This window comes from Mesoplodon densirostris, chromosome 4, assembly GCF_025265405.1.
Source record: "Mesoplodon densirostris isolate mMesDen1 chromosome 4, mMesDen1 primary haplotype, whole genome shotgun sequence".
Classification (NCBI taxonomy): domain Eukaryota; kingdom Metazoa; phylum Chordata; class Mammalia; order Artiodactyla; family Ziphiidae; genus Mesoplodon; species Mesoplodon densirostris.
The window spans coordinates 155,816,209-155,832,835 of record NC_082664.1 but is presented as its reverse complement, the minus strand read 5'-3'; the positions used below and the strand labels follow the sequence as shown (position 1 = coordinate 155,832,835).

Sequence of the window (16,627 nt, the reverse complement as noted above, 5' to 3'; positions counted from 1 at the left end):
GGGGGTCCTGGCCCAACCCTTCATGGTCATGCAGCCCCACTTGAAAAACCCGCCCTTGGCTTAATCCTTTGCTGTCTCCATCTGGAAATCGTAATGATCCCTGAACAAGGACCCACGTTTCCATTTTGCACCAGGCCCAGCGGATCCCATGGTCCATTCTGGCCAGGAGGGGGGGTCTGCTGATCAGGTAATGAGAGCCCCCTTTGGAGCTGAGAGCGGGGGTCGGCCTTACCCAACCCGTAGGCCAGGAGTCAGGAACGGGCGCCCCCCAAGGAAGTGGGGGAAGGAGAATAGGTGCTGAGTGACAATGCACACCCTACTAAAGTGGGGGGCCTTTATCTGGCTCGTAGATGCCAGCTCATCTTTCAGCAGATGTCTGTGAACGATTAATATAGTTTATACTTAATGGTTGCATGTAAAGGACACACTATTACAATCATTTCTCAGGTGTGTGTGGATATTAACCTTTGGACCAAAATCTGCATTGCTTGGTTGACAAGGGAAATATGTCTTGAGTTTAGACTGGAGTGTAAGTTCAGAGAAAAAGAACATTCTCTTTCCTGGACTCTCCCACAGACCAGTGCTCAACCGGCATATGTAGAATGGCTGTTGACGAACAGAACTTCAGAAATAACATGATAAGATCTTCTCTGACTAGACCACATCTTTACTCATTTACATCCACTTTTGTACCAAACACAGAATTATTTAGGTTCCTGTTCCCTCCCCCTCCCCCAGGCTCAGATATTCCCAGCCGTCATTTAGGAAATGCCCATAGGGCTGTCCCAAGGACGTGGTGAGGCCTCTGCGGCCCCATCTGTCAGCTCGTCTCAGGTTCTGTCTCCTGAAAAGAAGTCCCTGTGATGCTGGAGGAGACGGGCTCCACGGCTGGGGAGCAGCTGTGCGCTCGTGGCTGAGATTTCCTAGTGACCTTAGCACGTGGTCCTTCGAAGTCCTCCGAAGCCCTCCAGTAAAGAAATCTGCTTCACTTGGCAGAACTTAGATTCCACCAGTGTATTTGCTCCTGGAAATGTTTTGGGGTAATAATACCTGTGTTTGTTGGGCAGAACTGCTGCCCCAGGTCTTACTGCAATCCTCTAAAGAAAACCAGACGTAACCGTATGCTGACTTTGCTCAGAGAAAGGGCAGGCCACGTGCAGAGAAGTGAAGGGCTGGTGGGCGGCATCCTGGCCGGCAGGTGGGTCCAGCAAATCGTGATGAAACTTCAACTCTTAGGGATAAATTGGGGACACAGTGCTGAATAATGTACAATCCGTTTCCCAGAGGCATTTACAATTCAGTGGGGTCGTAGGGTGCCCGCTCAGCTGCCTGGTGGGGCTGTGTGAGCCCGTGTGTTGATTGGGGAGGATGCCGAGGCTGGAAGGGGAGCTGGGGCGACTCGTGGCCGGCACACGCGGCACCGTCGCCCGTGAACCATGGTACCTGCGTGGTAACTGTGCTGCCGAGGGTCACGTCACTTCTCCCCACGCGACTTTCCTCTCCAACGTGGATGGGGGTGGCGAGGGGTCGGTGGACATGGGAGGTGGACGGGGCTGCGAAGCAGGACGTGGAAAAGTGGTGACAAGGCCGCAGGTGCCGAGCGTGGTGCTTCACCAACGGCGTCCGTCCACCAGGACCCTGGGAAACAATGCCTGTCCCGCTGCCACGCAGAGGGCAAGGTCTGGCCTCCCCCCGTCCCCCCTGAAAGCTGAGGCCACATCCCTCCTGCTCCCACGGGCTCGGCACCATTTTCACTGCAACTCGTGGGAAAGTAGAAAACTGAGGTCCGGGCCGAGCCGGGTGCCGCCTCACCCGACACTGTGCAGCCCTGTAAGCCTGACGGTCAGCGCTGGTGACACTCCGTGGCGACACTCGGAGCCTGGCAGGGCCTGGGGTCCCAGCAAAGAATAACGTGGATTCTCCTGTCAGCAGGAGCTGACAGAGTTTAGTGCCTGATAAGGCATTCTTGGAACTCTCCGACTTTTCAGGTCTTGTCAGAGCCCAAAACAGAGACACTTTCAGTTGAAGAAGCAAAAATTCCAACCTCCACCCACTCCTGTGTTTAAGTGTCAGACCCACCCGACCAAACTCAGCCCAGCATGCCCATCCCCGGCACCGCTGCCCCAAACAGTTCCTCTCTAGCACAGGGCCTGACTCCGAAAACACAAAAGCACGTCCTCAGGCAAATTAAACACATCCATGTGCCACATCTTATTACCAAACCATGTGGAACGCAAAATAAGAGTATTAAAAATGAGCCTCATGGTGATGAGGGAGACTCGCGTTGTATCCTGGGCACCGGCCGCTGGGAAGCTGCGTAACACCGGGTGCGTCTCCTCCAACAGACGCGCACAGAGCCCGCAATAACTCAAGGTATTTTATCACTGTATGTCTGCAGGCCAGGCATCAGATGGGAAAAACACTCCTGAAACAAAATTAAATAGTTTTAGATCTAATTTTACCAGGCTGAACTGGGTTGCAAATTGATTTTCGTGGAATCTAATAGAGAACACACACGTTGCCTCTTATAGAAAATCCACCTACCACGCTGCTTTCTACTCCACTGCTCGCTAGAAGTAATAGGAAACTAATATTTCACAAGGCAGTGTGTCTCGTTCTGTAAACGGCCTCTGGCTCTGAAGGAGCCGGGAGCGGCCTGTCGGGGAGCCCAGCTCAGGGGCCGCCCTGTCCGGCACCCGGAGTGCCCGGCCAGCCTGTGCTCACCGGCCTCACCTCGTCCTTGTCCGGCACACACTCCCTTTTCTGCTCATTTTCTCCTCTTCCTCTTCCTCACACCTGCCTCCAAACACAGGCAGCGTTGGGCTGTGACACAGAATGGGCATCGTCATATCATTGGACGACCTCTGCCCCCTCCTGGAGGGCTCCCTGAGCCCTGCTCCCTGGGCAGGCCCCTGCCTAGTTCTCTCTCTGTTAAAGCATCCCTTATAGTCCTGGTCACAGGACACAGGGACTCTTCTCTGCTTGGTCACTTCCCCAGTTTCCTCAACAGCAACTGTTAAGACTGGAGCATCTCCAAAACGGTATCACAAAACCCCTGAGCAGGTGAATACTGACATTTATTTACAAGGCAGTCTTAGGGCACGATTATCCACACCACACCACCATGACTCCTGCAGGCTCCCTGCAGCCCCTCCTGGATGCCTGAGAATTCGTTAGCAACTTAACCAGGAGGCTGAGAGGCGGGGTCCTGAGCCACAGACGTGGACGACCCTGCCAACGGACCAGAGTTCACTCAGAAAGGAGGGAAAGGCTGCACTGTGGTGAAATCCAGGAGCAAAGGAAAAGGACCCTGTTGACTAAAATTCTGTTCAGTCCCATCTGACTAGCGCCCACACATCCCATGAAATGGTCCCGTCTGCAGATCGCAGGATCTTATCATGAAAACAGAAGGGAATCCTCACCCGCATGGAGTCCCCATTCTAGTCGGGAGAGGTGGGCAATCAAGCAAGTGTGACACATAGTGTTGAAGATGCTGATAAAGGCTGTGCAGAAAGTACAGCAGGAAGAGGGAGTTCTAGGCTGTTCTAGGCTATTCTGGAACATTCTAGATCCTGGGGCATAGTAAGTGCTCCATCGATCTTCGCTGAATAAACAGGTGATGGAATCAACAACCAGCTGTTTCCTCCCTGGGTTCAAGTAGCCAGACTGACCGGGGACAGTACTTGATGTGAAGGACATAGAGGCACAGGGACAGGTGTGGTCGGGGGCCGGGAGCGAGGGGGCTTCTCAGCACTCTGTAGGGCTGATGTCTGTCAATACGTGTGACCCCATTACATGGGGTAATGGGGAACATCGTGGATCATTACACACGTCAGAACGGTGGAGGGCTGCTGGGGTCAGCTCCGGAAGGGTGATTAGCAACCCTCACTTGTCCTGAGACAGTCTGCATGAAGAGACCAGTCCATTAGGAAGCTTCAAATTAATGAACATCATTTCATACATTAGCCAGGAGCTCCATTCTAAAGAGAAATAATTAAACTTGCAAATTCAGATACTAACACTTTGACCTGCTCTCTAAACAATTACTTATGTGATCAGTTGTTCTATTTTTGGTTATTGGAGTATCTAATTCTTGTAAGAGATAAGAAATTAGCCACATTCAAACAGCACTGAAGAAGAAAATGGTGTTGACAACCAGTCTAAACAAAGGCGGCGGAGGACAGGGCGACCTGTCATGTCTTGTTTCTAGTTTCCAAATGAGCTCAACTCAGTACTTAAGTAATTAAAGTAATACTAGAAAATAAAATAAAAATAACACTGGATCCAGTGGCCTTTGGGAATATAAGAGGCAACAACATCCACTCAAAGCCTAGAAAGCTGCAGAGAATGATTGTGTCCTGTGACGTGCTGGATGGTATTAAGGGGCAGAGAAACCTTTTTATAAAATGGAAATAGAAGGAAAGCTATAAAATAGAGGGACTTGTGGTTAACACGTCTCCAAAGAGAAGAGGGCAGGGAGGCCAGAGGATGCCAGCAGAGGAAGCGCCAGACGTGTGAAGAGCCAGCAACATGGAAGGAGGACTTTGGGGACATGAATCGCAGAGCCTGTGAAGGACTCGCCCCTCGTGCAGAGGGTTGTTCCTGTCACCGTATCTGCAGGTCACTGACAACAGTTCTCGGAGGACTTGCATGGGCCTTTAGGGTCAAATTCTTACCTCCTGAGAATTTCCTGCTTCAAGCTGGTTCTTTAACTCAATTCCTGACCCGAATCACAGGACCATCCCTCGAGACCTCACGGGTCCTCAGAGCCGATGAGCAGTGGAGGCTCCTGATTTCAGCCCCAAACTCCCTGCAGTTCAACCTCCCACTGGAGCCCTTGGTCACCTGCTCTCTCTGACCAGGTGACCAGGAGCACCCTCCGCCCCTACCAGGGACCCCTCCGTGGACGAACGTCTCATGGTGTCACAGACGAACACAGGAAACCACATGACAACAGGTTGTTCCTCTCACCTTGGACGTTGGAGCTGACATCAACACCACCCCCCCCCCCACAATCGCAAGCGCCAGCAGCCCTGGAACAAGAGGAGACCATCCCAGACCGTCCCAGAGGGGGCTTCCCACGGCAGACACCTGTGTGAGTGACATGAAGCAAGAACACATCTGTTTTCCTAATTGGAGAAACACATTTCAATCTGGGTAAAAACTTTGCCCAGAAAAGTCTACAAGACAGTTGCTACCAACCAGGGTGCTGTAGGCCAGGCACTCGGCACCTGGACAGACAAGGGACGTTTGCTGAAGGAGTGGCTGGTGGGCCTCGACCACACTGGCCAGAAGGAGGATAAGGAAGATGTCCTGGAAGCAACTCCGGCTTTCCCGTCAGGTCTCGGAGCCTGGAAAGGCCTTGGACAGCGTCCCACAGAGCTCAGCTTCCCACCTCTCAGGCCATCTGCCACCCATCCCCAGGTTGGCCTCTCCCCGCATGATGGAGAAGGTGGTGCACAGCGTGTCTGGCCACAGGGCCGTCAGGTCTGACACCATGCACTGTCCAGCAGGACCACTGTCCTCAGTGTGAGGGACGGAGCCCAAAGTAGCCCTTGCACCCCGAGGTTCGTGGGGGACCCGAAAGGAATCTAGAGAGATGTCTACACTGGCACATGCACCACTCCCTATGGAGCATCAGAGGGGAGCGCAGGGCTTCCCAAAGGCCCTGAGCGCCCTGGCAAAGTGTGAACACACACCTTTAGATGCAGATTTTCTGCTGTTTAAATGCACTTTCTGGCAGAGTCCCGTCCCGTCAGTCACATGTCAGCCATCCATGTCTTTGCCTGCTGTTCACGTAGAATGATCTGGTGTGAGCTGGTTTGTTTTAGGCTCCCACCCCCGCTTCCCAAAATAATCCAGGTGTAGCTGGGATGTCTGTGTGGTCCTCAAGGCTGCTCGCAGCACTGGGACCGTGGCCTTGTCAGGGCCCCCTGGGAGGTGGCCCACACTGGCATGGGATGGTCTTAGCCCATGACTTTGAGGGGAAGATTCCCAGGAGGAGAACAATGTGCCCGAGAAATTAAACCATGAGGAAATGGTGGATTCCATAAGAGACCTCTTATTGCTCCAACCACTCCTTGAGAGGCATGCTTCTAATTCCCGTGCACTGGAGGTCCTATTTTATACGCATATTTATTAGCCGTCCTCCCAGCGGCAGGAGCTACTGCAACTCTCACTTAGGCGATCTCTTGCTACGAAATTTGGGAGCTTTGAAGAGGAATTCAGGCGCTGGATATTCCTGACTTCCTTTGAGTCTGTAATGCATGAAAAAGTCTCCTCCTCTTCACCACCCCCATCCCAGCCCTGCAGGAAGGGTCTCCCGGGTAAGCCCAGAGACCCCAGCCTCACACCCGGGCCAGGGTGTCGGCTGCAGAGTCCTCACCGGCTCATTTGGAAGTTTCAGCCCGTTGGAGCATAAATATGGACGGTTATTGTGCTTTTTTCTGCTTTTCTTCTTTTAACCTCCTCTGTCCCCTCCTCCTCTTTGTCCCCCAGTGAGTCTCAAGCAGGCCCGTAACTTTCTAGTTATGTCCAATCTGTGAAACTCAGCCCAGATGGAAGTTGACCATCTCATAACCGAGTCTGACCCCTTCCAGGGAGATGGAAGGGGAAACATCTCTGTTTAATTGGCCAAAGTCGAGGTGTGTCCACCGGATATTTTAACTGGCCCCCGTGTCCCCTCAGCAACAGTTTCCAGATGTCGGGTCTCCCGGGGGTGAGTGCGGGGTGATGCTGGGGACCATGTCTGGGCCTCAGACCCATCTTGGATGAGAGTTTTCTCTCCCCCTCCTTCTTATTCCCTCCCTCCCTTTCTCTCTCTCCCTCTCCCCCACTCTCCCCTCTCCCACCATCCCTCCCACTCACCCCTCACAATCCAGAAGGTTTATGTTTGCTGCCCTCCAGCCCCCTGGGGCCCCCTGTTCAGAATCAAGACTCCAGGCCCATGGTGATGACGATGCACCCAGACAGAGCTGCAAAGGTAGCCCCTCTGCCGGCCTGGCCTTCCCCTCCTCTAACTTGGGTCATCCCAGACTCACCTTTCAGTGGAAGTACGCTTGGCTCTGGAGCCAGACCTCCTGTGCGCAGTAAGGGGTGGACGGTATTATTAGCTATCAGGTCACCTCCTGCAAGATGTCCCCCACACCGACCTCCCGGGTGCCCCTGGACAGGCCAAGTCCCTCAGCACTGTTCCTTCCTAGCATTAGAGTGTGAAATTATTGGTTAGGGGTACAACTAATTTGCATTCGATAAAGATTTGTTGAGTGAATATATTAGTCTGCTCGGGCTGCCATGACAAAGAACCACAGACACGGGTTTAAACAACAGACATTTATTTCTCATAGTTCTGGAGGCTGGGAGTCTGAGATCCAGGTGTGAGCAGGGCTGGTTCCTCTGAGGCCTCTCCCCTGGGTGTGGATGCCACCTTCTCCCTGTGTCTTCACGTGGTGGTCCCTCCATGTGTGTCTGGGTCCTCACCTCTTCTTTGAAGTCACATGGGATTACGATCTACCCTGAAGACATCACTTCACCTTAATCACCTCTTTAAAGACCCCATCTCCAAATGCAGTCACATTCTGAGGTCCTGGGGGTCAGGACTTAACGTGAATTTTGGGGGAGGACACAGTTCAGCCCATACAAAGAATGAGGAACAGACACAGGCTGGCTGCCTGTTTCAAGACCAAAAGCATGAGTTTTATGCACCTGGAAGTTTCCAGAAGAGCCTCACTCCTTGTGAGAAGCAGACCCTCTTGTGTTACAGAACTCGGTGCAGACCCAGAGTCTTTCTTCACCTGAATCCCCTTGTTCATAGATGACAGCTTGAAAATGCCCTCTTAAAATACACATTCCTGAAAATCTGCGAGAAAATATCTTTGCCTTTCCTCCAAAATATTATTCCTTTCTCCTGCCTGCATGGAGGTTAATTATTTTCTTACTTCCCGAGGTCACCCACCTGTTCAGGCTGATTTGCATTTGTGTTTGGATAGAAGCGGCACCCGTTCAAGACATACCTGTGTTGAGGGAGAAGATACAGTCAGGAAGGAAAGTGGGTCAAGCCTGAGGGGGGCCATCTGTCAGAGTGCGTTTTGGCAAAAGGAAAACATAAGAAGGGAACGTGTAAAGGAGGCTGGGGTTTGTAGCCCAAAGGTACTGACTGCGCTTGGCGGCTTCCAACTGTCACCTTCTTTCTGTTTCGCAGCTGAGCTGGGCTGGACGGGGCAGTGCCTGGCCCACAGACGCAGAGGACACAAGCACAAAAGCTCACTCCAAATGGTTGAAATAGGGCAGAACCCAACTGCGTGAATGATCTAATTTTTTTTAAAAAACCTATGAACTATTTAGTGCTTTGCAGTAGAGGATCAAATCCTTAGGTATTTTGACAATTACGGTTTTTATTAAAATTTCCAGCAAACATGTTATTTACCATGGACGGATTTTCCACGTAACTGACATGGGCTCGTGCCGCAAGACTTTTTTAAATTTTCATCTTACTTGGTAAAAACTGTTTCATAAATTGTTGATAAACACAACAGTCTGTGAAAGCAAACATGGCTTTCACAAAAGCAGGCTCCAAAACGCCGACATTTTCCGCCTCCTCGTGGGTAAACTGAGTCTCCGCATCTGCGGGGCGTGTGGCGGGGCCTGACGCTTGCAACCTTCCGTGGCCCCCGTCCCACTCACATGGGTTCTTGCTCCCTCTGTTTCCATACGTACAGCTGTCTGGACGTGAGTCCGAGGACCGCTCCAAAGAGCCTTATCTTTGAGAGTCTTCTTAAAGCCTTTTAAATACATTTGAGCTTCCAAATCTATAAAGTAAGCAAAAAAGAAAAAAGAAAAAGACAAACCCAGGTCTCGATAAGGGGGCCTGACTGCACCTACAGTTTACCTTTAGTCTCAGCCGTTCAAGGGTGTGTGTTGATATCTCTCTATGGTTTTAGTTCGCATTTCCTTAACGTGTACCACTGTTGAGTGCTTGGAGATGTGTTTATTGGCTATGTGAACATTTTCCTTTGTCAAGTTTCTGTTCAAGTATTTTGCCCATTTTTTTAAATTTGAATTTTTTGTCCTTTCTTATTACGTTATAAGAGATCTTCTTTTATTCTGGATAAAAATCAGTTGTCCTGATTGTAAAGATATTATCCCAATCTGTGGCTTGCTTTTAGTTTGCTTAACAGTGTATTTCATTGAGCTGAAATTTTTAGTTTTGATGAAAATTATATTTTCTTTTATGATTGGTGCTTTCTATGTCTAAGAAATCTGCCAACATGGAGACCATGAAAGTAATCTCCTATATTTTCTTCTAGGAGTTTTATAGTATTAGATTTTATGATCCATTTAGTTAACACTTTCATTATGATATAAGATCGAGCTCAGAATTCACTTTTTTCCAAGATGGTGTACAGGTTTTCAGCACTGTTTGTTAAAAAGACTTTCTTTCACCTCAGTGTATGACTTTGAGATCTTTGTTGAAAATCGGTTGATCACACAGGTATGATTCCATTTCTGAACCCTCCATTTTGTTCCATTTTTCTATCTTTATGTCGTTACCAAATTGTGTTTGTTCTTCATTATCAATATTGTCAACCAATGGGATCTCATCCATTTCCAGGAAACGGCTTCTGCCCCTGAAAATGCTTCCCCACGTGCTCCAGAAATATATGAAATCACATCAACTTGGGCCAGAGCCACTTATTTTGTAGTGAGCAATAAGGTTTATAACACAAATGCCCTGGATCATTCCAAGTAATTCATTAAAAACACCTTTAATATGATGGATGGTGACCAGAACTTCCCTAGAAACAACCCCTGATTGGAGGCCACCCCAGATGCTCTCCTCACAGGGGCCAGTCCAGGTCAGTGCATCTCACTCAGGCCAACATCCAGCTGGTTCGCAGGGCCCCTGGGCCCGAGCTGAGAGCCACAGACACAGCTGCGGGGCAGGGAGCACCCAGCCCTTCCAGCTACTTTCCCTGGAAGAAGACCCTCTCCTTCTGACTCTCCAGTGAGAGGCTGGGAGTCCTGTTAACCAGCTGCTTTCAGCAGACCCAAACCAGAGCTGCGAGAAAGAAAAGCAGGGCCTCTATTTTCCATCAGTAAGTAACCAGCACGAAACCACGCTGTCAAAGGTGACCGTGAGAAACACAAAGACCAGAACCAGTTGGCTACTGGGGCTCTGCTCACCTAGAGCCAGTAGAAGTAGATACCAAACTGACAGGCGCATGTCAAGGAAACAACTACCGAAAAAGTCATCGACAGCAAATAATTTTTTTTAGAATTTTTCTAAATAGAAAATGTAATTCCTCACCCTTTTTCCTAATGACCTTCTAAAGACTTGGTCTGGGGGAATTCCCTGGCGGTCCAGGGGTTAGGACTCTGCACTTTCGCTGCCAAGGGTGCAGGTTTGATCCCTGGTCGGGGAACGAAGATCCCACAAGCCGTGCACTGCGGCCAAAAATTTATAAATAAAGACTCGGTCTGTCCTTTCTTAAGAACAATTGTTTCTCAGTCAGAGGGTATGTGCCTTCAGTGTTAAACATTTCTCTTTCATGAAGTATCGTGGCAGGAGATGGTAGTTGGAGTTTCAGGTGGGCTGACTCAGCAGCTTTGGTGCGTCCTGCCTGGTTTGTCTGCTGGGTTTAAGCCGGCCCGTGAAATCCAAAATCCACCAAGGAGTGGATGGGGCAAGAAGGGATAGGGTTCACAGAAAAACCACAGGATGTCCAGTCAAATTTGAATTCTTTTTTATTTTTTAAATTGTAGTAAAACATGCATAACATAAAATGTGCCATATTCACCATTTTTAAGCATGTAGTTCAGTGACACTAAGTACATTTGTATTGTTGCGCAACCATCACCACATCTGTGTCCAGAACTTTCTTATTTCCTCAAACTGAAACTCTGTCTTCACTAAATAGCTCTCCCCCTCTCCATCCCCCAGCCCCTGGGAACCACCATCCTCCTTTCTGTGTCTATTTCCCCTTCTACTTCTCTAGAGACCTCATCTATGTGGATCATACAGCATTTGTCTTTTTGTGCCTCGCTTATTGAGTTTAGTATAATGTCTTCAAGGTTCATCCATGTTGTAGCCTGTGTCAGAATTCCCTTCTGGGAATTTTTAAGGACAAATAATATTCCCTTGTGTGTACAGACCACATTCTTTATCCATCCATCCATCCATCCATCCATCCATCCATCCGTGGACACTTGGGTTGCTTCCACATTTGACTATTGAGAATCATGCTACTGTGAATGTGGGTGTACAAATAACTCTTTGAATCCCTACTTTCAGTTCTTTTTGGGTCTATACCCAGAGCAGAGTTGCGGGTTTCACAGTGGTTGAACCATTTTACATTCCCACCAACAGCGCACAAGGGTTCCAATTTCCCCACATTCTCACCAACACTTGTTACTTTCTAGGTTTTTTTTGAGAGCAGCCATCCTAATGTGTGTGAGATGGTGTCTCACTATAGTTTTGATTTGCAGTTCCCTAATGATTAACGATGTTGAATATCTTTTCATGTGCTAATTGGCCATTTGTATATCTCCTTTGTAGAAATGCTTATTCAAGTCCTTTGCCTTAAGTTTGAATTTCAGATAAACAATGAGTAATTTTTTTAGTGTATGTATGTCCCACATGATATTAGAGATGTATATACACAAAGTATCTGTTGTGTATTCAAAACTCAATCTTAACCAGGTGTCTTGAATTTTTATTTGACAAATCTGGCCACCCTAGAAATCGAGAACTCTGATGGATGGAAAACAATCTTTAAGTATTTCACAGTTTGGCTAAGGTGAGCTCTGAGTTGTTTTAGTGTGTTTTTGTGGGTGTCTGGCTGGTGGCCCTGCTTTATTAGAAGATTGTAATTTCATTCTGAGATGCTCGAGACTAAATCATTTGAGTTTCACACTCTTTCTGGAACATTATTGGGCTCGTTTAATGAAATTATAACTCAAGCAAGGGATTTCATTCTCGTGTAGGAAATTAGCTCGGCCATGAGGGTTTGGGGAACTGGGTCTTCCCTGGCTTATTCTTCGTGCTCGGCAGAATGAAAAGGTAGCAGCCCTTCTGGATTTGAGTTATTTATTGTTCTCTGAGTGAACATTGTACTGTTGCTCGTCCCTAATGGAAACAACAGCTGTTAACAGGCTACTGAATGAATTTCAATGTGAACTCCCCTGGCCTCTGGAAAGCTCGGCCAAAGAGAAAACAGGCTCAGAATTGAAAGAAAAAGAGTAAGTTTCAGGCCTGGGTCTGGACACCTGGAGGCTGACTGCATAATAAACCACCAGTTGACGTTTCCAGGAGAGATCACACTTAGATGAGCCCAAAACCAGAGCTCTTTCCTACGACAGAAGCAGACAAAGGCAGCATGATGCACGGAGCATGTTAAAGTGTCCCTGATGAGGGACCCTGGACAACCCGGCCAAAGGCAGGGCAAGGGCAACCCCATGGCGACCCTGTGACACACTGGATGAGCAACAGGGATTCTGCCTTCGGCGGTTTTCTAAACATAGTCAAGGTTCACATGGAAAGTCACGAATGCTGCAGCCTCGAGGGGACAGAGCGTAGGGGCAGGGGTCTGAGCACAGCGGCTCTGGGGGTGTCGGGGCTGAGTTCTCCTGTGGACTCACTTCTGGTTGGGGTTAAGGTTAGGGTTAGGGGTTAGGGATTAGGGTTGGGTTAGGGGTTTGGGTTAGAGGTTAGGGTTAGGGGTTAGGGTTAGGGTTGGGGTTAGGGTTAGGGTTAGGGTTAGGGCTCTGGTATAAGGAGCTTTCCTTCTGGTCCCTTCAGTAGTCATTCTTTCATTTCTCCCAGTTGGGCTTCAACCCACCTGTCTTTCGTCTCTGTTCAGAGGGAAATAGCTGAGCCCGTTGGTCCCAAGCGCCACCTCCTCTCGGGTCTGAGTTCCCCTCTGCACTGTGCTCAGGAGGTCTGCACCCGGGACCACCCCCGGGGCTGCAGGCAGGGGTTCCCTGGGCTCCTCTCCCACTTCAGTTACCGCCCCTCTTCAGGGGAACCTCTAGGGCCCCTGTCCGTTCCCTCCTCCTGTTCAGTCTACTTTTGCTCAAACAAACAGTAACTATACTTTACAGGTTTCATAAGTCCTTTTTTTTTCATGCCCTCAAGCCCACAAACAGGTTCTCCACTACTGGGGAGAAATAGTCTTGGTTCTGTTTGCAGGACTCTCGTTTCATTGAGGCATTTCTTCACTGGCCTTAGCTCCTCTCTGTGAAATGTCCTTTGTCTGCAGGCCCTGCCCACCCAGCTTCCTGCAGGCTCAGGCTAGGGGGCTGCCCTGCAGATGGTGACTTCCAGTTTTGAGGGACATGGAGATGCCAAAAATAAGAAAAGAAGAAAGATGGAAATCATAAAGTTTAAAATTAAATTGAGAGGGGAATTTGATAAAATGCTGTCAGAAATTCAATAAAAGATGGAACCAGAATGAAGTGGCTAAAACCAAAAATGACCTTTCAAACTCCCATGTCCAAGCCCTCAGTAATAAGAACATATGAAAGCACTGAGTTTTTCTGCAACTTGATGTCAAAAGTGCATTTCCTGTCCTTACTTTCTTTCCAGACAAAGTGAGCATGCTGTCCACCTTCATCGCTTCCTTCAAGCACGTGAGCCCCGGGGCCGCGCACATGGAGGATGAGGACAACCTCAGTAAGCAGAGCCCCTTCCCCGAGAGCCAGGGCCCCAGCCCCACGTGCAGAGGGCGGACCCCAAAGGCTGAGACCCTTGGGGTGGTGGGGCACCACCTGGGCTTCCCAGAGCAGGAGGACCTGCTCCCACCCCCCTGGGATCCCTTCCCTGCCTGGAATCCCGTTCCCCCCTCCCCAGGATCCCCTTCCCACCTAGGATCCCATCCCCCCTGGTATCCAGTCCCCCTTGGAATCCCATTCCCCATTGAATCCCATTCCCCCCTGGAATCCCATCCCCCCGCAGGATCCCATCCCCACCTAGAATCCCATTCCCCCCCCGAGATCTCATCCCCCCTGGAATCCCATCCCCTCCTGGGATCCCATTCCCCCTGGAATCCTGTCCCTGCCCGGGATCCTTTCCCCACCTGGAATCCCATTCCCCCCATGGAATCTCATCCCCCCCCATGGAATCCCATCCCCCCAGATCCCATCCTCCCTGGAATCCCGTTCCCCGCCCACAGGATCCCATTCCCACCTGGGTGGTAGGAAATATTAGCAGTGACTGTGTGATTGAGAACTCCAGGTTCTGGAGTTCTCAAGAAAAAAACCCAGTTCTCTGGGACCATCCCTTCTCTCTTTCCTTTATTTTTTCCCCTCCAAACCAAAAAGGGGAAAAAAAGAAAAGAAAAAGAAAAATGAACACAGCCTGTTTGAACAGTTTGTACAATTATTTAACAAGGAAAGAGCTGGACGGGTGCCTGCAGTCGAAACAATGTTTTGGCACATGAAACCGGAGAGACAACAAAGCCATATGGGGTGGGGACTGAAAAGCCGGTTGGGGGTGGACCTGCTGGGAGTGTGGAGGAGACCCCAGAGCAGACGGAGCATGTGTGCCGGTGAGGGAAAGTCCAGGCGTGTCTGTCGGGTGGTGCACCCACCTCTTGCTTGTAGAAGGAAAACATGGGGGATGAAACAGTCCAAATGACAGGAACACCTCTTGCATTTCAAAATTACCTGACAGGTGGTTACCTTTGCAGCTGGAGTCAGGCCTGTGCTTGTGGGGAGCGGGAGGCTAGATGCCGGTCACTGGTTTTTGGTGGGGCCAGGAAGCCACGGCAGGAGGGACTGGCCCTGGAACGTTGTCCACTCAGCCTCAGATTTTAAGAAACACGACAAGCTCTCATGAATATCCCCTTCCCACAAAACACAATCACCAACAAGATGGGAAGCTGAGGCTGTTACCCTGACTGTTCCACAAAAGCAAAGTCACAGAACTGAGCAACCTCAGTGACCCTGTGGTTTGAGCCCTTGTTTCCTAGATGGAGGCAAGTGTGGAGGGTGTGGACAGGATGCCAGTGGGTCAGAGCATGGCCTCCCCACTGCCCACAGGCCCAACCTCACAGGTCCCATGAAGCTCCAATGGCTGGTTCTGTTCTCTCCTGACCAAAACTGGAAGGTTTCTAGGACTTAGTTAGTTAACTTAGTTAACTTATTAGTTAGTTAACTTAGTTAACTTACTGGTAACTACTTCAGTAATGTGGAACACACATGCACACCTTGTCTTACCATCCTTCTATTTACTGCGCTTCACAGATACTATGCTTCTTACAAATTGAAGGTCTGGAGCCACCCCACATCGAGCAAGTCTATCGGCACGTAGTTTTGTCAGAAGTAATGCCACTGCACACTTAATAGACTGCAGTCGAGTGTAAACATAACATTTATGCATTGAGAAACCGGAAATCCATGTCATTCACTTTATTGCACACACACACACACACACACATTTACTTATACATATAAAAATACACACGTGCCCCCAAGCTGACTGGGACGTGTGGACAAAGCTATTTGATAAGCACGTGGAATAGATGCCTTGAGGAAGAAAATCTTACTCTGTTTCATCCCCTTTCCTGCTCGAGCTGCTGGGACCCTGGCTGAGTCTAGTCTCCCCGTAGGAGCCCTCTCTCCCCATCCAAGGGCAGGGGAGCCTGACGGCTGCGACCCCAAGCTCTAGCTTCACAGCCTTGGGCAGTGAATCCATCCCTCAGGGCATCAGTGCCCGTGTGAGGGGTGGGGAGGGTGGCCTGGTGATAGAGTTGAGGATGGAATCAAGTAGGAGGATGATGCACGAGGATGTTTTAGGCAAAGACCTGGAGAAACAGAAAACGTAGATCAGGTTGGCTGACGCTAGTAATTAAGGCACTTCCCCTAACTCAGCTCATGGCTGAGAGGTAGAAACTTAGAGATGAGAATGATTTTTAATTGTTTATTACATGTTAAAGTGCCTTTGAAATGCTTGGAAAATCTTATTGTCTATCAGCGGATTAGTCATCCCCCTTTGTAATTTGTGCTGTTATTGAAGACCCTGTTTTCATACATTATTCAAAGATAAACCTTCAAATTAATGCACTTGTCGTAATACCTCTCATGAGCGTTGCCAATGCAGTGCTATTAATGTGCATCCAGATGCCGTGGACGTCGGGGAAGGGGTGTGTGTGTGGTGTGTCTGTGTGCTTGTGCGGTGTGTGTACACATCAGGGAGGAATGGAGGTGACAGAAGCCAGGGTGATTTCTCCTGGAAGTCTCCTGTTTTATCTTCAGACCCTGAGGGTGGGCGCCTGTGTTTGGTTGAAGTGAAGGCCCTGCCCCTCCCCATGAGGCCTCACCCCTCAGGACCACCGGGTTCACCCCCTGCAGCCTCACGTCCTTGGTCCGCATTCGTCTCTGCGTGACGCTGGAGCTTGAGCCCCGGTGTGAAGGGTGGAGCTAGGTCGGGGTCAGGCCATCAGAGGCTTGGCCTGCAAGAGGATGGTGCCTGCAAGTCCACCCACGGACCAGCCATCCTCAGGGTGGGTTTCGGCTGAGTCTACGGGAAGATGCAGGTTTTTCATTCTTCTTGTCCAGGAGGGCAACTCTGAATACGATCTTCCTTGAATGCTGAGAAGGAGCCAATCACTGCCCCAGCCCATCCCCTCCG

The 16,627-nt window shown here is 49.8% G+C and overlaps 1 protein-coding gene across 1 annotated transcript in view; it reads left to right on the top strand.

Annotated features, from left to right (window-relative positions):
* The window catches only part of ADARB2 (adenosine deaminase RNA specific B2 (inactive)), a 395,993-nt gene that overhangs the window by 267,175 nt on the left and 112,191 nt on the right, over positions 1-16,627 (top strand). Inside the window, exon 2 of the mRNA XM_060095397.1 lies at positions 13,583-13,669. Within this exon, the coding sequence (XP_059951380.1) occupies positions 13,583-13,669 (87 nt within the window). The remainder of the gene's footprint in view (positions 1-13,582; positions 13,670-16,627) is intronic.